This window comes from Arachis ipaensis, chromosome B10 (assembly GCF_059453495.1).
Source record: "Arachis ipaensis isolate K30076 ecotype BB chromosome B10, ASM5945349v1, whole genome shotgun sequence".
NCBI lineage: Eukaryota > Viridiplantae > Streptophyta > Magnoliopsida > Fabales > Fabaceae > Arachis > Arachis ipaensis.
The window spans coordinates 82709194-82734016 of NC_142435.1; the positions used below are offsets into that span (position 1 = coordinate 82709194).

General features: G+C 41.2%; 1 protein-coding gene across 1 annotated transcript in view; it reads left to right on the forward strand.

Moving 5' to 3' along the window:
* Nucleotides 1–24823, forward strand: part of LOC148580632 (uncharacterized) — a 109605-nt gene that overhangs the window by 74450 nt on the left and 10332 nt on the right. Inside the window, exon 3 of the mRNA XM_088492268.1 lies at nt 17218–17363. Coding sequence (XP_088348394.1) covers nt 17218–17363 — 146 coding nt within the window. The remainder of the gene's footprint in view (nt 1–17217; nt 17364–24823) is intronic.

Consider the following 24823-nt stretch of genomic DNA (forward strand, 5'->3'; position numbering starts at 1 on the left):
TTACTGTTTTCATGTTCATTTACTTTTCTGCTTCAAGATCCAATCTAACCCAAACCTTCTTCTACTTCTCTGCTTGATGCAATTTACTTTTCCTTGTTTAAATTCTGCAAATCCAATCCCCAATTCCCTTTACAATTCTAGCCATTTACATTTCTTGCACTTTAAGATTCCGCACTTTACATTTCTTACATTCTAAGTTTCTGCTATTTAATTTCTTGTTCTTTACAATTCAGCATTTTAATTCCCTGTTCTCTTTACTTCCATGCAATTTAATTTCTGCAAATCACAAAACACTCAACCAAATCTTGATTCGCTTGACTAAATTAACCACTAAGCTAAAATTGCTCAATCCTTCAATCCCTGTGGGATCGACTTCACTCCCGTGAGTTTTTATTACTTGATACGACCCGGTACACTTGCTGGTTAGATTTGTGTGTTTTGGGAGAAATTTATTTTTCACCAAAATACTCATCAGTGACACTGTGATTCTGAATAGGTTCGGTATCTCACTATCCTTTGAAACTCAGAAAATGTCAATATCCTTCGGAACTAAAACTTGGATAATGTTATGGATTCTCTTCCTTTTTAACATTTGATTAATCCTTGAACACAACTTTTTTCTTATATTTTCTTTGGTGCTTTGCACCTCGAGCCTAGCCGTGACTCTAAATATTTTGTATCAAGCTTTAATTGACATAAAAATACCAGAAGCACTTAATTGGGAAACTCTTTGAGTTCGGATTTTTCTTTTCATTTTCCCAGTTAGTGGTGCTTAGAGCCTTTGGCATACTCTTTAATTGTACTTGTTCTTGACTCTTAGTGATCTATCTCAAGAATTTCTTGACACATTCATACCACAAGCATATGGCTAGGAAAATAAACCTTTGAGCTTTTAATCACATTTGACCTTCCTAGCCCTTAATTCTCATAGCCTTGGACCTTGCTTTTTAAATTTTTTTTCATTTTGTTGTCTATTTTGCTTTAAGGATTAACTTTCTGTTTAATTTAAAGAATCCATAATACTTTTCTGAATTCCTGTACCTCAAGAATCAACACTCTTAACTTCAATATCCATTATGCAATCTTCTTTTCATATATTTAGAACCACAGATAAATACCACCACAACAGGATAACAAGAGAACTAAGAATATGTAACTCAAATCTCATACATTATACTACTTATGTTCTTTTTCTTTTGATTTTTTTCAAGTTTAGTGAGTAATACATAAGACAACTTTTCAAAATAACCATAAGATACCAAATTAATTAACTAAAATAGAAAGACTAAAAATATTATTACTCATGCAAAGGCTTTAAAGAGAAAACAGAAAATAAGATATAATAACTGAAAAAAGAGAAAAGAAGGGAAATAGCAGATAAGAAACTCAACCACCTCATTCATGGTGGCTGCTCCTTCCTGGGAATCCTCTCCAAGCTCCAAAATCATGCCTCAGGTCATTCATATCTCACCTCTGGCTCTGCTGCTCCTCGACTAGCTGGTAGAGAAGGGTAGAGTGGCCCGCATGGCCTATCCACAACTGATCAACTGATGATGTCAGCTGCCCAATGGATGCTGTCAATTGATCCCAATAATCTAGTGGAGGGAAGTACTATCCCTGAGGCATCTCCGGCTGCTCTTGCTGAGGAGGAGGGATTGGCTCTTGAGGTGGTACTCGGGAATACCCCTTAGCATACTCTATACCCCTCTTGGTGATCGAGTTCTCGATGTCAATGGGGGTGTGATGAACGGATATTTTATACACTTTTTGGCATAGTTTTCATGTAGTTTTTAATATGTTTTATTCAGTTTTTATTAAGTTTTTACAGGTTTTAGTATTAAATTCATAATTTTGGATTCCAATTTGAATTTGTGTGTTTTTGTACTGGTGCACAAAATTGTGATAACACTTTTCACAACTCCGCACAACTAACTAGCAAGTGCACTGGGTCGTCCAAGTAATACCTTACGTGAGTAAGGGTCGATCCCACAAAGATTGTCGGCTTGAAGCAAGCTATGGTTATCTTGTAAATCTTAGTTAGGAGATTTAAATGAGATAATTAAATATGTTTATGAAAAGTAAATAACATGAAATTAATGGTACTTGTGATTCAGTAATGAGGAACAGGTTGAGGTTCCAGAGATGCTCTGTCATTTGAATCTCTGCTCTCCTACTGTCTTCTTCTCCAAACATGCATGGCTTCCTTCAATGGCAAGCTGTATGATCCTCTCGGATGAAAAATACTAGGTATGATCTCTGCACGGCTAATCAACTATCGGATTTCTCATCTCGGATGACAAATACCAGGTACAGCTACCGCACGGCTAATCATCTGTCGGTTCTCACTAGCATCGGAATAGGATCTCTCTATCCTTTTGCACACTGTCACTGTGCCCAACATTCGTGAGTTTGAAGCTCGTCACAGTCATCCCTTCCCAGATCCTACTCTGAATACCACAGACAAGGTTTAGACTTTTCGGATCCTAGGAATGCTGCCAATTGGTTCTAGCCTCTACCACGAAGGTTCTAATCTCATGGACTCGGTCCGTGGATCAAAGACCCAAGAGATACGCACTCAAGCTGTCGCCTAATGACTATTGATAAACCCATATTTCATAAGTTCTTTTGTGCTTAATTTGAGTGATTTATGCAATCCTTCACCTACTTATTCACATTAATTGCATGGTTTTACTTTCCCTTCCTTATTATGCCATATTGTGAAAAACATGTTTCCAAAGCTTTAAAAATTAATTATTTTAATTACCTTTATTTCCATTCGATGCCGTGATTAGTGTGTTGAGTAGTTTCAGATTTTCTAAGGCAAAATGACTTAAAGCTTGGAAAAGGAAACATACAAAAATGGAAGGAGAAGGAAAAACGGAGCTTTGAAGGAAACTGGTATTCACGCGATCGCATGGACGACGCGATCACGTGCCAAGCACGAATCAGCAGCGACGCGGCCGCATGACTGTCGCGACCGTGCGCCTTAAGCAGAACGCACATGACGTGGTCGCATGACTGACGCGACCGCGTGGCAAGGAAAAGCTCCAAATGACGCGACCGCGTGACCCACGCGGACGCGTGACAGAGGCCACGCACCAGAAATTGCAGAAAACGCTCATAGCAATTTCTGAAGCCCTTTTTGGTCCAGATCCAAGTACAGACAGCATAGACCAGAGGTTATAAAGTGTGAGAATGCACCCATTCAAAGAGAGCTTGCATATTTTATTTTTCAATGATTTAGATTTAGTTGAGAGGGAGATCTTCTCTCTCTCTCTCTTAGGATTTAGGATTTCTTCTTGTTTTAAGAGTGACTCTCAATCCAGGTTTTATATTTCTTTGTTTTAAACTTCCCTTTCACTTTATTTATTTACTTCAGTATCTGAGTTGGCTATTTACCTTTATAATTGGATCTATGAATTCTTCCATGTTACAGACTGTTATTTGAATTAATGATAATTGAGGTATTTTCAGTTTATGATTGTTCTCTTTGATTTAAGTTACCATTGCTTCCCATCTAAGGACATTCTTATTATTTCAGCAATTTTACTTTTTTCCCTTTTGGTCCTGGTTAAGAATTTAGTAACTCAACAGTTATTAAACTCAACATAATTAATAATCGTTATCTTGCTAATTGAGCTGAGATTAAGTAATCCCAACCTTTTCTTAAGAAATAAATAGGATTCAAAGGTCAATTTAATTAGTCCCCTGACATTCCTTTGCCCTAGTAAAGGTTGACCAAGTGGAGTTTAGATTCAACTTTCATTATAGTTGAGAGAGATAACTACGTTGGACCTCCAACTTCTCTTACCTTGCCAAAAGTCTGCTTTACAATATTTATTTATTTTAATTGCCATTTACTTTACTTGTCATTTAAATTACTTGCTTCTCATCTTCTAAACCCCGATTACAACCCTTATAGCCAATAATAAGAACATACTTCCTCTCAGTTCCTTGAGAAGACGACCCGAGGTTTGAATACTCGGTTAACAATTTCTAAAGGGGTTTGTTACTTGTGACACCCAAAACGTTTGTATGAAAGGACTTTTGAAGGTTTAGGAACTATACTTGCAACGAGGATTTATCCGCAAATTTCTAGACCACGCAAAAGTCCCTCTCATCAAAATGGCGCCGTTGCCGGGCAACTGCTAACGTGTGCCTTATTATTGGTTATTGTAAATATTTTTCTTTTGTTTGCTTATTTATTTTTGTTTTTCCTTTTTATCTTTATTTGCTACTATGAACTCTCACCCCTCTCGCTTTGAGTTTGGTTCTAATATTGTTAAAGGAAATAGAGGTTACAGCAGGAATGTACATCAAGATCAGACCAATCAAGAATGGATGGGACCAAGAGGATCTAATCAAACCTTTTGACAGCAACACCCTCCGAGATATCCTGGACAAAGACCATTCTACAGTGCATACCCAGCTGAAAGACATGGTGGACAACCTTGTAACTACCAACAAGCCCCATCCCGTGCATATAAACCAACCTTTCAACATAACCTCGAACCACCACACTCACAAGCTTCTCTTCACCATTCGCCACCATATGATCCTTCCTTACCCCAATACCAATCCAATAACTCCCAATCACCACCACTTTCCTTTGTATCGTGTCCAAGTCCAGCAACCCGAGAAGCAGAGGATCGCCTAAAAGAAACAGTAAGAAAATTTCAAACAACCATTCAACAACTGGAGCAAGTGATAATTCAATGGGCTTCTAGGCACTCAAATACACAAGGATCAGCCACAGCTCCATATGGACAGCCCAATGAAGAGCGTAGCATGAAGGAGATACTAGAAACTCCAGTGGACAAGACAGAGAATGAATTTGTACTAGAACAATTAGAAGAAGCTGTCTTTGTTCAAGAAGAAGAGTTGGTTGAAGACCTAGGAGATGCTGAACTTCCATGGGAATCCAGAATTGAGGAAAACTCCGTCCAAGATGCTACAATTGATGCTAAGGAGGATACTGTACAATCTCCAAGGCAAGTCGTTTATGAAGAATCAGATGGAATAATCCAAGAAGCAATTTCCCTTGATGATGATAGTCACAAGTCTAGCTCTCTTGGTGATGAACTTGCATCCGCAAGTGAATTCTCTGAGATCGAAGAATCTTCCCCAAGTGAATATGAAGATGATGCAGAGGTAGATTTCTCTCAACCTCCAATATATGACTCAAGTGATGGGGAAGACATAGAAGACTTTGACCAGGATGCAGATACAATTGAAGATCTTTGCAAAGAAGTGGAGGAATTCACAGAAGAGCACAAGGAAATGGAACTAGCAGAACGACCAAAAACACCTATCCCAAGGCCATTACCACCTAATACAAGCTTCAAGTGGGTACAATCTTTAACTTATAACTTTACTTATTCACTTGAATATGGTTTGCTTGAAACAGATGGCCAGCTTAGAGCTCTCTGCGGCTTTAAGAGTAAGAGGGAAATGGCTCGTACTCAGAGCTGGTGCACAAGGTTCAATAAAGTTCCACGCTTCACCTCGAAGTACACAGATTGGTATCATGCTCAATTACATGGATCACGGAAAACGTTTGGTCACCAAGGTGAGATTCTACTTTTTAACCCGCCCGAATAGAAACATGTAGATCAAGACAGAGGTGGATTTAAAAGCAAGGCTTGGAATCCTGGAGTTTATTCTGACATTTGTCACCTCGGGAGCCTAACAATCTGTTTGAAGCTGCTCAGAAGCTTCACATGCCTAGTTTGGGACCCCGGAGGCTATTGGCATTCCAAGCACTGGTGGAGATTTTTAGACGAATTTAAACATAAACCACCATAACAGGATACTCCTCCAATGTCCAACTTAAGGACTTTAACTAAAAGTGCTAGGTGGGAGACAACCCACCATGGTATGGTCGCTTCTTTTTCAATCTATTTTTTTTTTGTTAATTGCTTTCATTTTTCCTTTTTCATTTTAATTTATTAAACCTGGAATCATGCATAGCATTCATGTTAATCATTGCATTCTGCATTTTTCATGCATGTTAAAAAAAAAAAAAAGAAAGGGTGCACGACGCGACCGCATGCCCCATGCGATCGCGTCATACTGCGAAAAACACCACCCGCGCGACCGCGTGACCCACGTGGCCGCGTGATATATATATCGGCGTAAGGATCCAATGAATAGAAAGTTAGGCTGGAATCGTGCGGCCCTTGTGCGTTTTGCACAAATTGGCCCACGCGATCGCATGCCCCATGCGATCGCGTCACTGGCACAATACCAATCCTACGCGACCGTGTGAGCGACGCGATCGCGTCGCATGGATTGGACATCACCCCAAAAGGAGACAGAGAGTTGCGCTAAAATGGCGCTGGAGTCGTGCGTTCAGCACGAATTCCAGTGACGCGATCGCGCGACCCACGTGATCGCGTCACCCTTCTTTTCCTCCTCTCATGCGATCGCGCGCCACACGCGATCGCGTCACTCCCATTTTCACCACAACCACGCGACCGCGTGTCCCACGCGGCCGCGTGGATTCAAAAATATAACCCCCCCAGCCACGCGAACCCTATCAGTCGCGCAGCCCCACCCCCAACCCTCTTCTCCCTCTCTGCTCCTTCTTCCTCCTTCTCCCTCCAGCACCACCCAGCCGCCACCGCGCCACCACCCAGATGCCGCCGCCGTCCAAGACACCGCCGCCGCAACCCCCTCCCCTCCCTTCTTCTCCCTTCTTCCTCTCTCCTCTCCTCTCCACCACTGCCTTCCGTGACCACCGCCCACCACCACCGGCCTTCCAGCCGCGCCCCCCCTCTCCGCCACCCACCCGCAAACCCCTCCCTTCTTCTATCACTAACCCTAAACCCTCTCCGCCACTGCCCCCCTCAGCCGCCACCGCGACGCCGTGCCCCGCCACCACGCCGGACGCTGCCGCAGCCACCTTCTTCCCCGATCCACCCCTCCCGCCTACCAGGTTCCGCAAAATGCAACCCCCTTTTATCCGCTCGTCATTTTTCTGTAATTTTTTTTCCGTTTCTGTTCATAATTAGGATAGATAGATATGCATGTTGTAGTGGAATTTTTAGGTTGTTAGGTAGCTTAGGCTGTGGTTAGTGGATCTAGGTCTGTTTACTTGCACTGTTCCTGTTTCTGTTTTATCTTAACTGCAATTCTGCTATTCCTGTGACTTCGTTCATATGCTGTGATTTCTTGCAATTGCTGCTTGTTACTCAAAATTTTCCTGTTTCTATTCATTAGTGGTAACTACAGCAAGTTTTTAATTCATATGAACTGCTATGATTGCTGTTTATTTTTCGGGACAATCCAATTTTAGCCGGAATGCTGCCCAAATTTTTTTGAAAATTGTTTTCATTCATGTTTTGGTTTGGCATTTCTGAACTCTGTTTTACTCTGCTTTACCCAAACCATTTCATGAATGCTATGGTAGACTTTCTTATCCTCTTTGATTTCCTGGTTCATAAACTGCATTTGTGATTCACTAATTCCAATTTTTGCTTTCTTTATTTCTATTTGAATCAGCATCACCTTGTTTTCCTTGTTCGATTATGAGTACTTCTATTCTTACCCGTGAATCCTTGTTATATGGAATTTTTCTATGCCACTTACTTTAACCCGCACTAACTCACTAATTGTAATTTACTAATTTCTTTTTCAAATTCTAACCATACTAACCCTTTTGATCTCTTTTCTGCTATTTTCACTTTCCTCTAACTTTCTAACCATGGCATATTGATTATTTTTCCATTTAACATAAATTCAATCATATTTCATTTACTCATTTTCCTTATTTTACTTCTCCTTTGCCTTTGGGGTTCCTTTGTTTAATTGCCTATTTGCTTTATTATTTTTATCCATATCCTGGTTTTTTGTTTTTCAGGATGTCTGCCTCACAGAGGAAAGGTAAAGGCAAGGCTACTGGCAAGCGCAAGCGAGGAGATTCCTCCCAGTCCATCATTGCTCTAATGCATGATTCTTCATGGCGGGAGAAGAACTTCACACAGCAGGAGAAAGCTGATCAGCTGCTCCCTGCGAATGATCCTATAAAATTTGCAAACCGGTACTGTGAGCTGAAGTACCCGGCTTTTGCAAACTCCAGAAATCTATACCTGGAACGAACTCTGAAGATTCCAGAAGCACTCCAGCAGTACACCACTGAGCAAATTAAGCAAAGGGGCTGGTTCTTTCTGGAGAGAACACTGACAGAGGTCAACGCATCTTGGGTCCGGGAATTCTACTGCAACTACTACCTCACCACCCTAGATGCAGTGAACCTGAGAGGAAAACAAATTTTGGTCACTGAAGAGGCCTGAGAGGACATTCTCCGGCTCCCAGCCAAGTCCGATCAGCCTGATGGTTATTCAACGGCTGAGGAGGACATGTGTCAGATGCAGTTTGATTAGGATGCCGTGAAGGCACGGATAGCTCTCGACCCGACAGGTTCTTGGGAGATGGGTCAGGACACTACCATGGCTAGAGGGATCAAGAGAGCGTACTTAAATGATGAGGCTCGGTTATGGCATCAGATCTTGAGTAATTATGTGATGCCGAGTACTCACGAGACGGAGATCCCGGCTGCTATGATCACCCTCCTTTGGTGTGTGCTGGAGGGTAAGAACCTTTATCTGCCACGTTTCATTCGGCACTATATAGCCAGGGTCCATGTCCGAGGCACCCTCCCTTTTCCATATCTAGTTACATAGCTTGGCCGTCAAGCTGACGTGCCATGGGAGGCTGCCGATGAGAGACCACCAGCGGCGGATTGCAGGAAGATCATTCCGTACAGCCGAAACTTCTTAGCCCTGGGCCACAGACTACCACCATTCACTGCTACTGATGAGTCAGCACCACCGTCTGCTGGACCCTCTTCCTCCATTGCTGCACCACCTACCCCTGCTACCACCACTGCACCTCCACCTGCCACAGAGCCCGTCTATCATCTGGTGCACCGCTTGTTCCGATGACTTGACCAGATGGAGCATCACAACAAGCGATGCTATGAGCACCTAAAGCTGATGATACGATCCGGTGACATCTCCTCCGAGCCTAACACACCATCTGAGGCATCTGAGGAGGAGGCGGATGTGCCCGAGGCAGAGACCCATCCCCAGGGAGAGGCAGCACCAGCCGCACCACAGGCAGCGATCCCACATCAGATTGAGGCTGCGGATCTTGAGATCCCGATCCAGTCAGCACCTCCTCCACAGCAGCCAGACCCTCAGCCCACCACCACTGAGACTCCAACTACCATCCCTATCAGTGATGACACTCCTTCACACCCGGCTTGATTGAGCATCGGGGACGATGCTTCCTTTTAAGTGTGGGGAGGTCGCCATCTCTGGCGTTTATTTTGGTGAACCACTACATACTTTTTCTTTTATTTTGGATATTTTTCTGTTTTTTTCTTTTAACTGTTATTTTCTGAGTACTTATACATTGCTTTTATGTATTTTTACTCTATTTTCTGTATTTTGCATCTTTAGTTCATATTTTAGCCAGTTAGTTTATTTTAGTTATTTAGTTTAGTTTGCAATTCTGATTTATTAGTGGATTAATTAGTATAGTTTACCCTTTTTAGCATAAGATAGTATAGTTTAAATTGAAAAATATAAAAAGGAAGTAAGCTAGAAAATTGAACATAACAGACTTAAATCCATAAACCTTGTATATATAGCATTACATGACGTAGTTAAGCTGACAACATTTCATCAAGGAGGAACATTGAAACTTTAAAAGGCACCCTAAATAACTTTTTTATGAGAATAATGGGAATTTTTAACTAAACCTGCATACAATATATGAATGATATATGATGCTTGAGTTAGAGAACACACAGCCTGTGAGTCTTGAGCTTAATTGTATGGTTGCATTCAAACCATAATTTCATTTCTGTGTGTTTCATTTCTTTTTATTCTGATGTTCTTTACTTTGCTTTAATCTATATGTCCAATTATAGAATATAGAATAGATACATACCAAGAGAATGATTGAGGCCATCATTTGATTTTAGCTCACTTACCCCAAATTAGCCTACCTTTTACATCACCCTTGTTAGCCCCCTTGAAACTTTTAAAAACCCCTTTATTCTATTTAGCCGAATTACTAGCCTTAAGCAGAAAAACAAAAGAAAATCCCAAGTGAATCCTTGGTTAGCTTAAGATAGAAAATTATGAATAGAGTTAAATGTGGGAAACCTTTTAGGAACATGGATGATAGAGACAAAAGGTAGAGAAGTTAAAAGAAATAAAATAAATTTGGGAAGCATGCTCATGAGAAAATCAAAGTGATTTAATTGCCATGTGCCTTGAAAAAAAAATTTTAGTTTTCAGCATTTAAATAAAAGGGGATACAAAAGAAATTCCCCAATGCAAAATAAAAACAATGCACATGGGATAAAAATAAAAAGTGAAACATGAGCATGTAACAATAAGTGGGATAATATGGGAAAATAGGTAAAGAGATTTTGTTTTACTAAATATGTATGTTAGGTGATATCTTAGTCTAATTAAGGATTCACTTATTAGCTCACTTGACCCTATACATAAATCCTTACCCTTACCTTGACCCCATTACAACCTCAATTAAAGACCTCATGACTTTTTGGTGTGACTATATTCTATAATTGTTGATTGGTTAGATAAAGAACAAAGTTTTAGAAAGTAAGAATAAAAAGAAAAATAGAGTGAATAAACCCAATAAATACTGAGTGACTAGAGAGTAAACACAAAATCCAGTGAGGGTTCAATAACTCATCAACATATATCTATGCTTAAATTTACTAATTGTTTTGCAAGTTTGTACAATGTTTTCTTTCCCATCTCATTTGCTAAAATGCTTTATTATTTAAGGGATTGGCTATACATATATACATGACTCCTTGAGAATGTGATTCAACTTAATTACATGTAAGCTTTATATATGAGTGAATAATTTAGAGTTGCCTGATGCATCATTCATTTAGGTAGTTGCATTTAAACTAGGTTGCATTGCATGACATTCCATCACTTTAACCTTAATTATTTACCTTGGATTTAGCATGAGGACATGCTAGTGTTTAAGTGTGGAGAGGTTGATAAACCCATATTTCATGAGTTCTTTTGTGCTTAATTTGAGTGATTTATACAATCCCTCAACTACTTATTCACATTAATTGCATGGTTTTACTTTCTCTTCCTTATTATGCCATATTGTGAAAAACATGTTTCCAAAGCTTTAAAAATTAATTATTTTAATTACCTTTATTTCCATTCGATGCCATGATTAGTGTGTTGAGTAGTTTCAGATTTTCTAAGGCAGAATGACTTAAAAGATGGAAAAGGAAACATACAAAAATGGAATGAAAAGGCAAAACGGAGCTTTGAAGGAAACTGGTATTCATGCGATCGCATGGACGACGCGATCGCGTGCCAAGCACGAATCAGCAGCGACGCGGCTGCATGACTGACGCGATCGCACGCCTTAAGCAGAATGCACATGACGCGGTCGCATGACTGACACGACCGCATGGCAAGGAAAAGCTCCAAATGACGCGACCGCGTGACCCACGTGGACGCGTGACAGAGGCCACGCACCAGAAATTACAGAAAACGCTCATAGCGATTTCTGAAGCCCTTTTTGGCCCAGATCCAAGTACAAACAGCATAGACCAGAGGTTATAAAGTGTGGGAATGCACCCATTCAAAGAGAGCTCGCATATTTTATTTTTCAATGATTTAGATTTAGTTGAGAGGGAGATCTTCTCTCTCTCTCTCTTAGGATTTAGGATTTCTTCTTGTTTTAAGAGTGACTCTCAATCCAAGTTTTATATTTCTTTGTTTTAAACTTCCCTTTTACTTTATTTATTTATTTCAGTATCTGAGTTGGCTATTTACCTTTATAATTGGATCTATGAATTCTTCCATGTTACAGACTGTTATTTGAATTAATGATAATTGAGGTATTTTCAGTTTATGATTGTTCTCTTTGATTTAAGTTACCATTGCTTCCCATCTAAGGACATTCTTATTATTTCAGCAATTTTACTTTTTCCCCTTTTGGTCCTGGTTAAGAATTTAGTAACTCAACAGTTATTAAACTCAACATAATTAATAATCGTTATCTTGCTAATTGAGCTGAGCTTAAGTAATCCCAACCTTTTCTTAAGAAATAAATAAGATTCAAAGGTCAATTTAATTAGTCCCCTGACTTTCCTTTGCCCTAGTAAAGGTTGACCAAGTGGAGTTTAGATTCAACTTTCATTATAGTTGAGAGAGATAACTACGTTGGACCTCCAACTTCTCTTACTTGCCAAAAGTCTGCTTTACAGTATTTATTTATTTTAATTGCCATTTACTTTAATTGTCATTTAAATTACTTGCTTCTCATTTTCTAAACCCCGATTACAACCCTTATAGCCAATAATAAGAACATACTTCCTCGTAGTTCCTTGAGAAGACTACCCAAGGTTTGAATACTCGGTTAAAAATTTCTAAAGGGGTTTGTTACTTGTGACACCCAAATCGTTTGTATGAAAGGACTTTTGAAGGTTTAGAAACTATACTTGCAACGAGGATTTATCCGCAAATTTCTAGACCACGCAAAAGTCTCGCTCATCAACTACATTGAGCTCAGATAGAATAGAAGTGCTTTTCAAGCACACGTTCATAGAATTGAGAATAATGATGTGTGTCACGGATCACCACACTCTCTATATTGAAGTACGAGTGAGTATCTTAGAATAGAATCAAGCGTGATTGAATAGAAAATATTAGTAATTGCATTAATCCATTGAAACACAGCAGAGCTCCTCACCCCCACCTATGGGGTTTAGAGACTCATGCCGTAGAAGATACAATATCAAATAAAAATGTCATGAGTTACTAAAATGAATCTCTAAAAGTATTTTTTATACTAACAAGTAACTTAGGTTTACAGAAAATGAGTAACTAAGTGCAGATAGTGCAGATATCAACTTCCGAGACCCACTTGGTGAGTGTTTGTGCTGAGCTTTCAAGATTTCACGTGCATATGCCTAAAGTTGGAGTTAAACGCCACCCTGGGTGCCAAAATGGGCGTTTAACGCCAAGAATTATGCCAGTTCTGGCATTTTTCGATAGAAAGTTTTTGGCTGGCTTTTAATGCCAATTTGGGCCATCAAATCTCGAGCAAAATATGAACTATTATATATTTCTTGAAAGTCCAAGATGTCTACTTTCCAATGTAATTGAGAGCGCACCAATTGGGCTTCTGTAGCTCCAGAAAATCCACTTCGAGTGTAGGCGGGCCAGAATCCAACAGCATCTGCAGTCCTTTCTCAGCCTCTGAATCAGATTTTTGCTCAGGTCCCTCAATTTCAGCCAGAAAATACCTGAAATTACAGAAAAATAGACAAACTCATAGTATAGTCCAGAAATGTGATTTTTGAATAAAAACTAATAAAAATATAATAAAAAGTAACTAAAACATACTAAAAACTATGTAAAAATAATGCCAAAAAGGGTATAAATTATCCGCTCATCACAACACCAAACTTAAATTGTTGCTTGTCCCTAAGCAACTAAAAACAAAATAGGATAAAAAGAAGAGAAAATACAATAAATTCCAAATATCAATGAAGCTCAGTTCCAATTAGATGAGCGGGACAAATAGCTTTTTGCTTCTGAACAGTTTTAGCATCTCACTTTATCCTTTGAAGTTTAGAATGATTGGCATCCATAGGAACTCAGAATTTAGATAGTGTTATTGATTTTCCTAGTTTAGTATGTTGATTATTGAACACAGCTACTTTATGAGTCTTGGCCGTGACCCTAAGCATTTTGTTTTCCAGTATTACCACCAGATACATAAATGCCACAGACACATGACTGAGTGAACCTTTTCAGATTGTGACTTATCTTTGCTAGAGTCCCCAGTTAGAGGTGCCCAGAGCTCCTAAGCACACTCTTTTTGCTTTGGACCACGACTTTAACCGCTCAGTCTCAAGCTTTTCACTTGACACCTTCACGCCACAAGCACATGGTTAGGGACAACTTGATTTAGCCGCTTAGGTCAGGATTTTATTCCTTTGGACCCTCGTATCCATTAATGCTCAAAGCCTTGGATCCTGTTTACCCTTGCCTTTTGGTTTAAAGGTGTTCCGAGGGTTACCTAAAACTGGAGGTCGATCTCGGTTGAGATCTTCTGTGCTGGTCGGAGCTGTTGTGTCTGACTTGTTGGACTGGCTGCACTGCTGATCCTTGGTCACCGGAGGGTGGGGGGTACCTGCAAGAGACTCCGATGCTTAAGTTAGCATGGGTATTAAGCAGGTTTTATGTAGAATTAGAGTATGAGTTATACCTGGGTGCTTCAGTGTATTTATAGTGGTTGTAGAGTGACCTTTCTAGATAAGATAAGTTAGTTATCTTATCTTATCTTTATCTTTGAGTTGAGGTCAGCTTATCTTCAAGGGAACCGCCCTTATCTTTATAGGCTTGGACGGCCTTTGGATTTGGGCGTGTTCCTCTGTTTGGGCCTTCTTGGGCCTTCCTGTCGATTTGGCCGAGCTCTTTTTGAGAAGAGGTCGGATAGTCTGACCTGAAGAGGTCGGTCGCTTTGTCGCCGATCATCCCGGGTCGAATAGCTCGACCCGGGGTATGAAGTGCCCCTGCTTGAGCTCGGTCTTTCTTGTTGAGGTCGAATCCTTGGCTTCGGTCCTTTTTAGTGAAGCCGAACTCAAGCATTTTGTCGATTCCTTTCTTTGTAGAGTCTTTTTGAATATGGAACGTTTCTTCTTTCGCTTCTTCTGAAAGCGCGCGCTTTTGCCTTTAATATTTTGATTTTGGGAAAACGCGAAGCTTTAAATACCTTCATTAATTGGTTTTAATTGCCCGTTTCCCTTGGTTTTTATTTTGAATCTTTCAATCAAAAAACGGTTTCTCTCCTTCGTAACTTCTTCCTTCACTCTCTCACTTTCTGTTTTCATCCGCGTCGTTCTGCCTTTCCTTGCGTGATAGCGTCATTTGGCGATTCTCTGGGTTGATTCTATTTTCCCGTCTTCAGTTTTTGCAGCTTCTGTTTAGTTCCAGGTTGGTTTTCTCCTTCCCTTTCTTTTGCATCATTTTCCTGTCTAATTTAGAGAAAGCCTGATTTGGAGAAAGTTTGAATTTTTCTGTTTTACTGTGCCTGATTGTTGTGTATTCTGGGATTTCTTCATCTTTTTGTGTGATTTCTTTGACTTTCTCTGCTGCTTGATGCCTTTAGAGTTTTGCATGTTGTCGTCGCTTCCGCTTGTGCTTTTGATGATTGTATTTGAAATGATGATTTTTGTTTCTGAAAAAAGGTTGTATCTTTGACGATTTTCCTGCTTTCGGCTTTTTTGCTATGCCCTTTTGTTTGGTGAAACTGTAGAAAGATGGTGGCTTTTTGTGTTTTTGCTTCCTTTGCTGTTATTTGAGACCTTCGTAAGCTGTAGAAATTTCCTGAAACCTTGCTTTGTTTCTGACTCCAAAGGATGCCCCAGGACTTTGGTTTTGAGTCTTGTCGTTTTCCTTTCCTATGTGTTTGCTTGTGTCATTTTTGTCGAGTTATTTTGCTCCTCGTCCGAGATGTTTTTTAGTAATCCAATCTTCTTTTCTTATTTGTAGGATTAGTCGGCGTCATGTCTTCTCGTAATAACATTGTAGAGGTGTCCTCCAAAGTTCCTGAGGGGATGTCTGATTGGCTGGACTCCCTTGTCCTAATGTGTGTCTCTGTCGTGGATGCTGAATTTTTTGTAGAACTGAGGAAACGTCATAGGATTTGTAGTGGCAGTACCCGGAAGAGGGATTATGAACTCGTAGCTCCTGATTCCGATGAGAGGGCTTGCTTTTCTTCTTTCGTCGAGGGGGAGCGTCCCTTCTTTTACGCTTATGAATACTTCTTCAGCCAGTTAGACGTTACTTTTCCTTTTACTACTTTTGAAACCGACCTGTTGTGGTCATGTAACATCGCTCCATCCCAGCTTCATCCGAATTCCTGGGGTTTTATCAAAATATTTCAACTGCTTTGCCAAGAGTTAGGCATAGCACCTTCTGAAACTCTTTTCCTTTATCTTTTCGTCTCGGCCAAGCCCGGAGGCTCCTCCAAAAAGAAAGCTTCCTGGGTTTCTTTCAGGTCGGCCCAGAGGCATAAAGTTTTTGCCATGTATGATGAGTCTTTTAAATATTTTAAGAACTATTTCTTCCGCGTCCGTGCTGTTGAGGGGGTCCGCCCCTTTTTTCTTGATGAAAATGATGAGCCTGCTTTTCCTCTAGAGTGGTAAAAGAGTGTGAGAGTGCCATGTTATACATGGGAGATGCTTAATGAGGTTGAGCGGACTTTTGTGGTTGTTCTTGAGGATATGTGGGGCAAACCACCCCATCTGGATACAAAAAGATTCTTGAGTGATCCGTCTTTGGTTCGAACTACTTTGGGTACTGTCTGATTTGTTTTTATACGTGCTTTCTGAGCTTTTCTTTTCTTGTGTTGTAACTTGTTGTTATGGTTGATTCTGTTCTTTCAGAGATGTCAAAAAATAATGATTCCATGAAGGCCTATAAGAAGGCGAAGAAGGCTGCTGCTGCTCAAAACATCTCGGCCAAGGCGGCCGGGGAGGGATCTTCCCAAGTGCAAGTGAAGCCGCCCGTGCCGAGTTCTCCTGGGTCGAGGAAAGTGATCCCGACTCCTCGGGTTCGTCTGGCCGAGCCTCCATAGTCTTCAACTGCTACTTCTGGTGCTCCTCCCAATAAGAAACAAAAAACAACTGAGGTTTTCAACCTTGACGCCCCTGATTTTAATGCAATCGAATTTGTAGATCAGCAGATTGGTCCCTACGGTACCCTCCCCATGGATGATGTGTCAATCCTTCCCCATCTGGATTTTATGACCCGAAATAGTGTTAAAATGGCATACATGGGGGCTGCCTTGTATCGAACTGCTCAGAATCTTCCTCTCCATGCCACTAAGGAATTTATGGAGGGGGCTAAACAGGAGTTCGACCGGATGAAGGGCCTGAAGGAGGAGCTTGAGGTAAAGGTAGCCAAGTTGGAGAAGGATCGGGAGAATGAGAAGGCGAGTTCCCTCTCTCTGGCGGCTTCGGTGAGGCTGGCCGAGGATACCGCTATGAGACATAAGGACAGTTATGTGACATCTTATCGGGAGGTGGTGCTCCTGAGGGAGGAGTTGGAGAATGCCCGAGTTGATTACTCTGAGCTCCAAGGTCATCTCATTGGCAGTGTGACTGCTGCTTACGAGAACCTGAAGGAGCAGGTTCGGATTATTGCTCCTGAGGCTGACCTCACTCTCTTCAGGGATGGTAAGGTTGTCCCTGATGATGAGGATGATGATGATGTTGAACCTCTCCCTGTTCCTTCTGCCAAGGTGTCGGCTCCTACTGTTCCTCCTCTGAGGTCGGCCCTCCTGTTTCTGATCCTGACTGCCAGATCTTAAACCGGGACGATGGTACTGTGGATGCTGTTCCTCTCCAGGCTCGCCCTCCTTCTCCTGATGCTATTAAAAAGTCTTCTGATCTATAGTTTTTGGATATCTGTGTAGTTAGCCTGGCTTGTGGGCTTTTAACTTTTTATTTTGTGGTTGGTATCCTTTGATGACACTCTTTTTGGTTGCTTTTAGCAACCCATTAAAACAAACGCAATCGAGTAGCTTCTAAGCTTTTTTGGGTATTTTATGTCATGCTTGCTTGCACTTCTTTATGCGCTTTGAGAATGTTGAGGCCTTGTTGCTCAGCTTCTTTGAGCTATTTTTAAGTGTCAATCCATGACCGGCTTCTCTTATGTTGTCATTTTCCAAGTTTATTTGTAGTTGACCGATACTATCATGTCGATCTTTTGCATAATTTGTTTGAGAGGTCTTTTCGGCCTTCTCTCGTCTTGTCTGTGGTGTCTCTTTTTTGGTTGAGGTAGGACGACTTTCGTTCGGCAACTCTTAGTGTTCCTGGCGAAACCTTTTAGGTTAGTCTTGAACAATTTCGTTAGCCTTGTCGGGTGGCTTATTGGGTAAAGCTATGTCCCTTTTAGCGCTTGTTTCTTTTTGGTCCGACTTTCTTGCCGGTCCTTCTTTAGCTTTCATTGGTCCGATTTCTCTTGTTGGTCCAAGTAGTAGTTTTGTTGGTCCGACTTCTCTTGTCGGTCCAAGATGTAGTTTTCGTTGGTCCGACTTCTCTTGTCGGTCCAAGCTGTAGTTTTCGTTGGTCCGACTTCTCCTGTCGGTCCAAGCTGTAGCTTTCGTTGGTCCGACTTCTCTTGTCGGTCCAAGCTGTAGTTTTCATTGGTCCAACTTCTCCTGTCGGTCCAAGCTATAGCTTTTGTTTTTAAGTTATTCATAGTAATCCTCTTTTTTGGACCTTTGTCAGGTCTCTTTCAGGGATTACTTTTATAACTTTCTTTTGTATGAGATCGACTTCGTTAGGTCGATTTCTTCTAAGTTATTTTGTAATCCTCTTTTTTGGACCTTTGTCCGGTCTCTTTCAGGGATTACTTTTATAACTTGCTTGTAGGAGGTCGACTTCTTTGCATCGTCCTCTTTCTAAGTTATTTTTGTAGTCCTCTTTTTTGGACCTTTGTCAGGTCTCTTTCAGGGACTACTTTCATAACTTTTTCATTTTGGGCTGACTTTGTCATGTCGGGCCTTTCTAAGTTAAAGTAATTCTCTTTAATAGGGTTGGCTAGACCTCTTTCCAGGGTTTACTTATAACTTGGGTTGACTTGGTCCGACTTCTTAACGTCGGCCAGTCTTTAAGTTATTATTTTAGCAATCCGTAAGACCTCGTCAGGTTCTTTTTTGGATCACTTTCGATAACTTCTTACATTATTATGTGTTCATCTTTGCCGATTTGTAGAAAGTGGTTGTCATTTCTAGATCGTCTTTTGGGTGAATCGCGTTTTCACCTTTATCGGACGGTTTATCTTTATCGTGATCGTGCAGTGAAATTGTTTTTCACTTTCCGCCGATCTGTTGCTTTATAATTGGACGATGAATGCTTCAGATTAATGCGTCTTGAGATCTTGTAGAATATCTTCTTAGGATGCAGGCGTGCCATGATCTGGGAAGCTCTCGTCCATCGAGTTCGGACAGTCTGTAGTAGCCCTTCCCAAGTACTTCTACGACTCGGTAGGGTCTTTTCCAGTTTGCTGCCAGCTTTCCTTCTCCTGGTTGAGTTATTCCAATATCATTTTGGATTAGGATGAGGTCATTCTCCTTGAAACTTCTCGGCACTACCTCTTGATTATATCTGGAAGCCATTCGGCGCTTTAGTGCTTCTTCCCTGATCCGAGCTCTTTCTTGGATTTCAGGTAGTAGGTCAAGCTCTTCCCTCTGAAGTTGGGAGTTTGCTCCCTCATTGTAATGAACCACTCTAGGCGATCCTTCCTCGATCTCTACTGGGATCATTGCTTCTATTCCATATGCTAACCGGAAGAGGGATTCCTTCGTGGTGGAATGTGGCGTAGTTCGATATGCCCATAGGACTTGTGGAAGCTCCTCTACTCAGGCTCCCTTTGCATCTTGTAAACTCCATTTTAACCCGGCCAATATGACTTTGTTGGCAGCTTCGGCCTGTCCATTGGCTTGTGGGTGTTCAATAGAGGTGTACTGGTGCTTTATATTCAAGTCGGCTACTAGTTTTCTGAAGCCTACATCTGTGAATTGAGTGCCATTGTCTGTGGTTATTGAATATGGAACCCCGAACCTTGTGACAATATTCCTGTATAGGAATTTCTGGCTTCTTTGAGCGGTGGCGTTGGCTAGGGGATCTGCCTCAATCCATTTTGTAAAATAGTCTACTCCGACTATGAGGAATTTTACTTGTCTTGATCCCTGGGGAAAGGGTCCGAGAAGATCAAGTCCCCATTTTGCAAACGGCCAAGGCGAAGTCACACTGATGAGCTCTTCTGGCGGGGCGATGTGAAAGTTGGCATGTTTCTGACATGGTGGACATGTCTTTACAAATTCTGTAGCTTCTTTCTGTAGAGTTGGCCAATAAAACCCCGTCCAGAGTACTTTTTTGAAGAGAGCCCGTGCTCCGAGATGATTGTCGCAAATGCCGCCGTGTACTTCTTCTAGCACTTCCCTTGTGTTGGAGGTCGGCACGCATTTTAGTAATGGTATTGGGATTCCTCTTTTGTATATGATGTTGTTTATGATGGTGTAGTACTGTGCCTCCCTTTTTAACCTCTTTGCCTCCTTTTCTTCTGTGGGGAGTATTCCTGCTTTGAGGTAGTTGATTATGGGGGTCATCCATCCTTGGTCCTGACTTGTTATAGCCAGGACTTTTTCCTCTTCCGAGATTGACGGGTTCTGTAGCATTTTCTATATGAGGCTTCTATTGTTGCCCCCTGGTTTGGTGCTTGCTAGTTTCGAGAGTGCATCAGCTCGAGTATTTTGTTCGCGGGGTATGTGGCAGTTCTTATATTCCTCGAGCTGTCCGAGCTATTCCTTGGTTTTATCCAAATACTTTTTCATGGTAGGGTCTTTGGCTTGATAGCTCCCTGTTATCTGTGAGGTGACTACTTGTGAATCACTGTAAATGTTGAGTTTCTGAGCTCCAACCTCTTTAGCCAGCTTCAAACCAGCTAATAATGCTTCATATTCCGCCTGGTTGTTTGAGGCCGGGAACCCGAACATGAGAGAGAGCTCAACTTGGGTTCCTTGATTGCTTTCTATTATCACGCCTGCGCCGCTTCCAGTTTTATTTGAAGAACCGTCCATATAGAGATTTTATTTTGTGGGGGTTTCCAGGGCATCTGTGAATTCTGCGATGAAGTCGGCCTGATACTGCGATTTGATGGCCGTCCGAGGTTTGTACTGGAGGTCGAACTCTAATAACTCTACTGCCCATTGTAAAATTCTGCCTGCTAAATCTATTTTCTGCAATATTCCTTTTATGGGCTGGTTAGTTCGGACCTTAATGGTGTGAGCCTGGAAGTACGGGTGAAGTCGTCGAGATGTTAGAATGAGGGTGTAGGCAAACTTTTCTATTTTCTGGTAGTTCAGCTCGGATCCTTGTAACGCTTTACTTATGAAGTAGACTGGTTGTTGCCCACTTTCGTCTTCTCTGACTAGTGCTGAGGCTATTGCCCGGCTTCCTACTGCGAGATACAATATGAGCGGTTCTCCTTTTCGTGGTCGAGATAGGGTAGGCGGCCGTCCTAAAAATTCCTTGATGTCTTGGAAGGCTTGTTCACATTCTGTCGTCCATTCGAACTGCTTTCCCTTCCTTAAAGTTGCATAGAAGGGGAGAGACCTTATCGCTGCTCTTGCTAAGAATCTGGATAGGGCGGCCAATCTCCCATTGAGTTGCTGTACTTCTTTGACATAGGTGGGGCTCTTCATGTTGAGTATAGATTGACATTTATCCGGGTTTGCTTCAATTCCTCTTTGTGTGAGCATGAACCCTAAGAATTTGCCTGCTTCTACTGCAAAGGTGCATTTTGCGGGATTGAGTCGCATGTCATGATTCCTTATAGTGTCGAACACTTGAGCCAGGTCAGACAATAATGTATCTTCGCTTTGTGTCTTTATCAACATGTCGTCCACATAGACTTCCATGATTTTTTCGATGTGATCTGAGAAGACTTTATTCATTAGCCTTTGATAAGTAGCTCCTGCGTTCTTGAGACTGAAAGGCATCACGATGTAGCAGTAATTTGCTTTCGGTGTTAAGAACGAGGTCTTTTCTTGATCTGGTGGATACATGGGAATTTGGTTGTATCCCGAGTATGCGTCCATAAATGAGAGGTATCTATATCCAGAGGAAGCATTTACCAGAGCGTCGATATTTGGGAGTGGGTATGGATCTTTTGGGCAGGCTTTATTGAGATCGGTGTAATCGGTGCACATTCGCCATTTCCCATTTGATTTTTTCACCAAGACGACATTGGCTAGCCATAGTGGGTATTTGACTTCTCTTATGAATCCTGCCTCCAGTAGTGCTTGTACTTGTTCTTCCACCGCTTGGGATCGCTCTGTCCCAAGTTTTCTTCGTCTCTGTTGCACCGGCTGAGATCCTGGGTAGACTGCTAACTTGTGACACATTAGCTTAGGGTCTATGCCTGACATGTCTGCGGCTTTCCATGCGAAGAGATCAACATTATCTCGTAAAAATTGTATCAGTAATTCTTTTGAGTCTCCTCTTAGGATCGTGCCGATATTAGTTGTTTTATCCGAGGTGTCTCCGATCTGAATCTTCTATATCTCACCTTCTGGCTGTGGACGGAGTTCTTCTTGTTGCTGAACTCTGCCAAGTTCAATTGTATGAAACTCTTCTCCTCTGCCTCTGAGGTTTAGACTTTCGTTATAACAGCGGTGCGCCATCTTTTGATCTACTTTTATTGTAGCTATCCCTTCTGTAATTGGGAATTTCATGCATAGATGCGGGATCGAGACTATTGCGCGGAGTTGATTGAGTGTTGTCCGACCTATTAGAGCATTGTAGGCTGAACTTACGTCGACCACAATGTAGTCTATTTTGAGGGTCCTGGATTGGTTCCCTTTTCCGAAAGTTGTGTGTAGCGAAACGTATCCCAGTGGTTGTACCGGGGTATATCCTAGTCCGAACAGACTGTTCAGGTATGCTCTAAGCTCCTTTTCGTCTAAGCCGAGTTTGTCGAAGGCTGTTTTGAATAAGATGTCGGCCGAACTCCCTTGGTCTACTAATGTGCGGTGTATATTGGCGTTTGCTAGTATGATAGTGATGACCATGGGATCGTCGTGTCCCGAGATGATGCCGAATGCGTCCTCTTTAGTGAATGTTATCGCAGGGATGTCGGGTGCTTCCTCCTTTCCCTCGATGTAATATACTTCTTTGAGATATCTTTTTTAGGATGATTTGGAGATCCCACCTCCTGCGAATCTACCGTGTATCATGTGGACGTGTCTTTCTGGTGTCTGAGGTGATCGTTCAGCTCGTCCGTCATCTTTGTCCCTTCGTCTCTTTCTTTGGTCATCATCTCAGGTAGCCAGAAATCGATCCAATTTTCCTTCTCTCACCAATTTTTCTATGATATTCTTTAACTCGAAGCACTCGTTGGTGGAGTGCCTTCGGACTCGATGGTATTCACAATATTCCTTCCGGTTTCCTCCTCCCCTTTTGCCTTTGAGTGGCCGCGCTGGGGGGATTTTCTCTGTATGTTTTGAAAAAGATTTAAGAATTTGTTTTGAAAAAGATTTAAGAATATAAATTTTTAAAATTGAAATTTTAACTTGCCTAACAAGAAACTACCAAATTTTAAAATTTTGACTAAGTCAACCTAAGGAATTCGAAAATAATGAGCAAATAAAGGAAAAGATATTTTTTTTTATTTTTGAATTTAATGAGGAAAGAGAAAAATGATAAAATGACACCAAACTTAGAATTTTTTTAGATCAAAACAAAGAAAGCAAACAAGAACACTTTGAATGTCAAGATGAACACCAAGAACACTTTGAAGATCAAGATGAACACCAAGAACAAATTTTGGAAATCTTTAAGAAAATAAAAACACAAAGGACACCAAACTTACAAATTTGTATACTTTAGACACTAATAATTCGAAAATGCACAAGAAAAATAAGGAAAGACACAAAACAAGAAAACTAAAGATCAAACAAGGAAAATAAACAAGAACAACTTGAAGATCAATGAATAACACAATGCATATATTTTCGAAAATTAAAGAGAAATTAAAACATGCAATTGACACAAAACTTAAAGCATGAAACTAAACTCAAACAGAAAACTCAATTATCAGTTTATTAAAAATTTTCGAAAAAATTTAGAAAAAGAAAACAGGGATTTTAAAATTTTAACAAAAACAATAGTAGAAGACTAAATTTTATTGACTCTAAACCAAAAAGATAAATTTTTCGTAATCTAAGCAACAAAATAAACCGTCAGTTATCCAAACTCAAACAATCCCCAGCAACGGCGCCAAAAACTTGGTGCACAAAATTGTGATAACACTTTTCACTCCGCACAACTAACCAGCAAGTGCACTGGGTCGTCCAAGTAATACCTTACGTGAGTAAGGGTCAATCCCACGGAGATTGTCGGCTTGAAGCAAGCTATGGTTATCTTGTAAATCTTAGTCAGGAGATTTAAACGAGATAATTGAATATGTTTATGAAAAGTAAATAACATGAAATAAATGGTACTTGTGATTCAGTAATGAGGAACAGGTTGAGGTTCTGGAGATGCTCTGTCATCTGAATCTCTGCTCTCCTACTGTCTTCTTCTCCAAACACGCATGGCTTCCTTCAATGGCAAGCTGTATGATCCTCTCAGATGAAAAATACCAGGTACGATCTCCGCACGGCTAATCAACTGTCGGATTTCTCGTCTCGGATGACAAATACCAGGTACAGCTACCGCACGGCTAATCATCTGTTGATTCTCACTAGCGTCGGAATAGGATCTCTCTATCCTTTTGCACACTGTCACTGCGCCCAACATTCGTGAGTTTGAAGCTCGTCACAGTCATTTCTTCTCAGATCCTACTCGGAATACCACAGACAAAGTTTAGACTTTTCGGATCCCAGGAATGCTGCCAATTGGTTCTAGCCTCTACCACGAAGGTTCTAGTCTCACGAACTCGGTCTGTGGATCAGAGACCCAAGAGATACGCACTCAAGTTACCGCCCAATGACTACATTGAGCTCAGATAGAACAGGAGTGGTTGTCAGGCACGCGTTCATAGAATTGAGAATAATGATGAGTGTCACGAATCACCACACTCTCTATATTGAAGTACGAGTGAGTATCTTAGAATAGAATCAAGCGTGATTGAATAGAAAACAGTAGTAATTGCATTAATCCATTGAAACACAGCAGAGCTCCTCACCCCAACCTATGGGGTTTAGAGACTCATGCCATAGA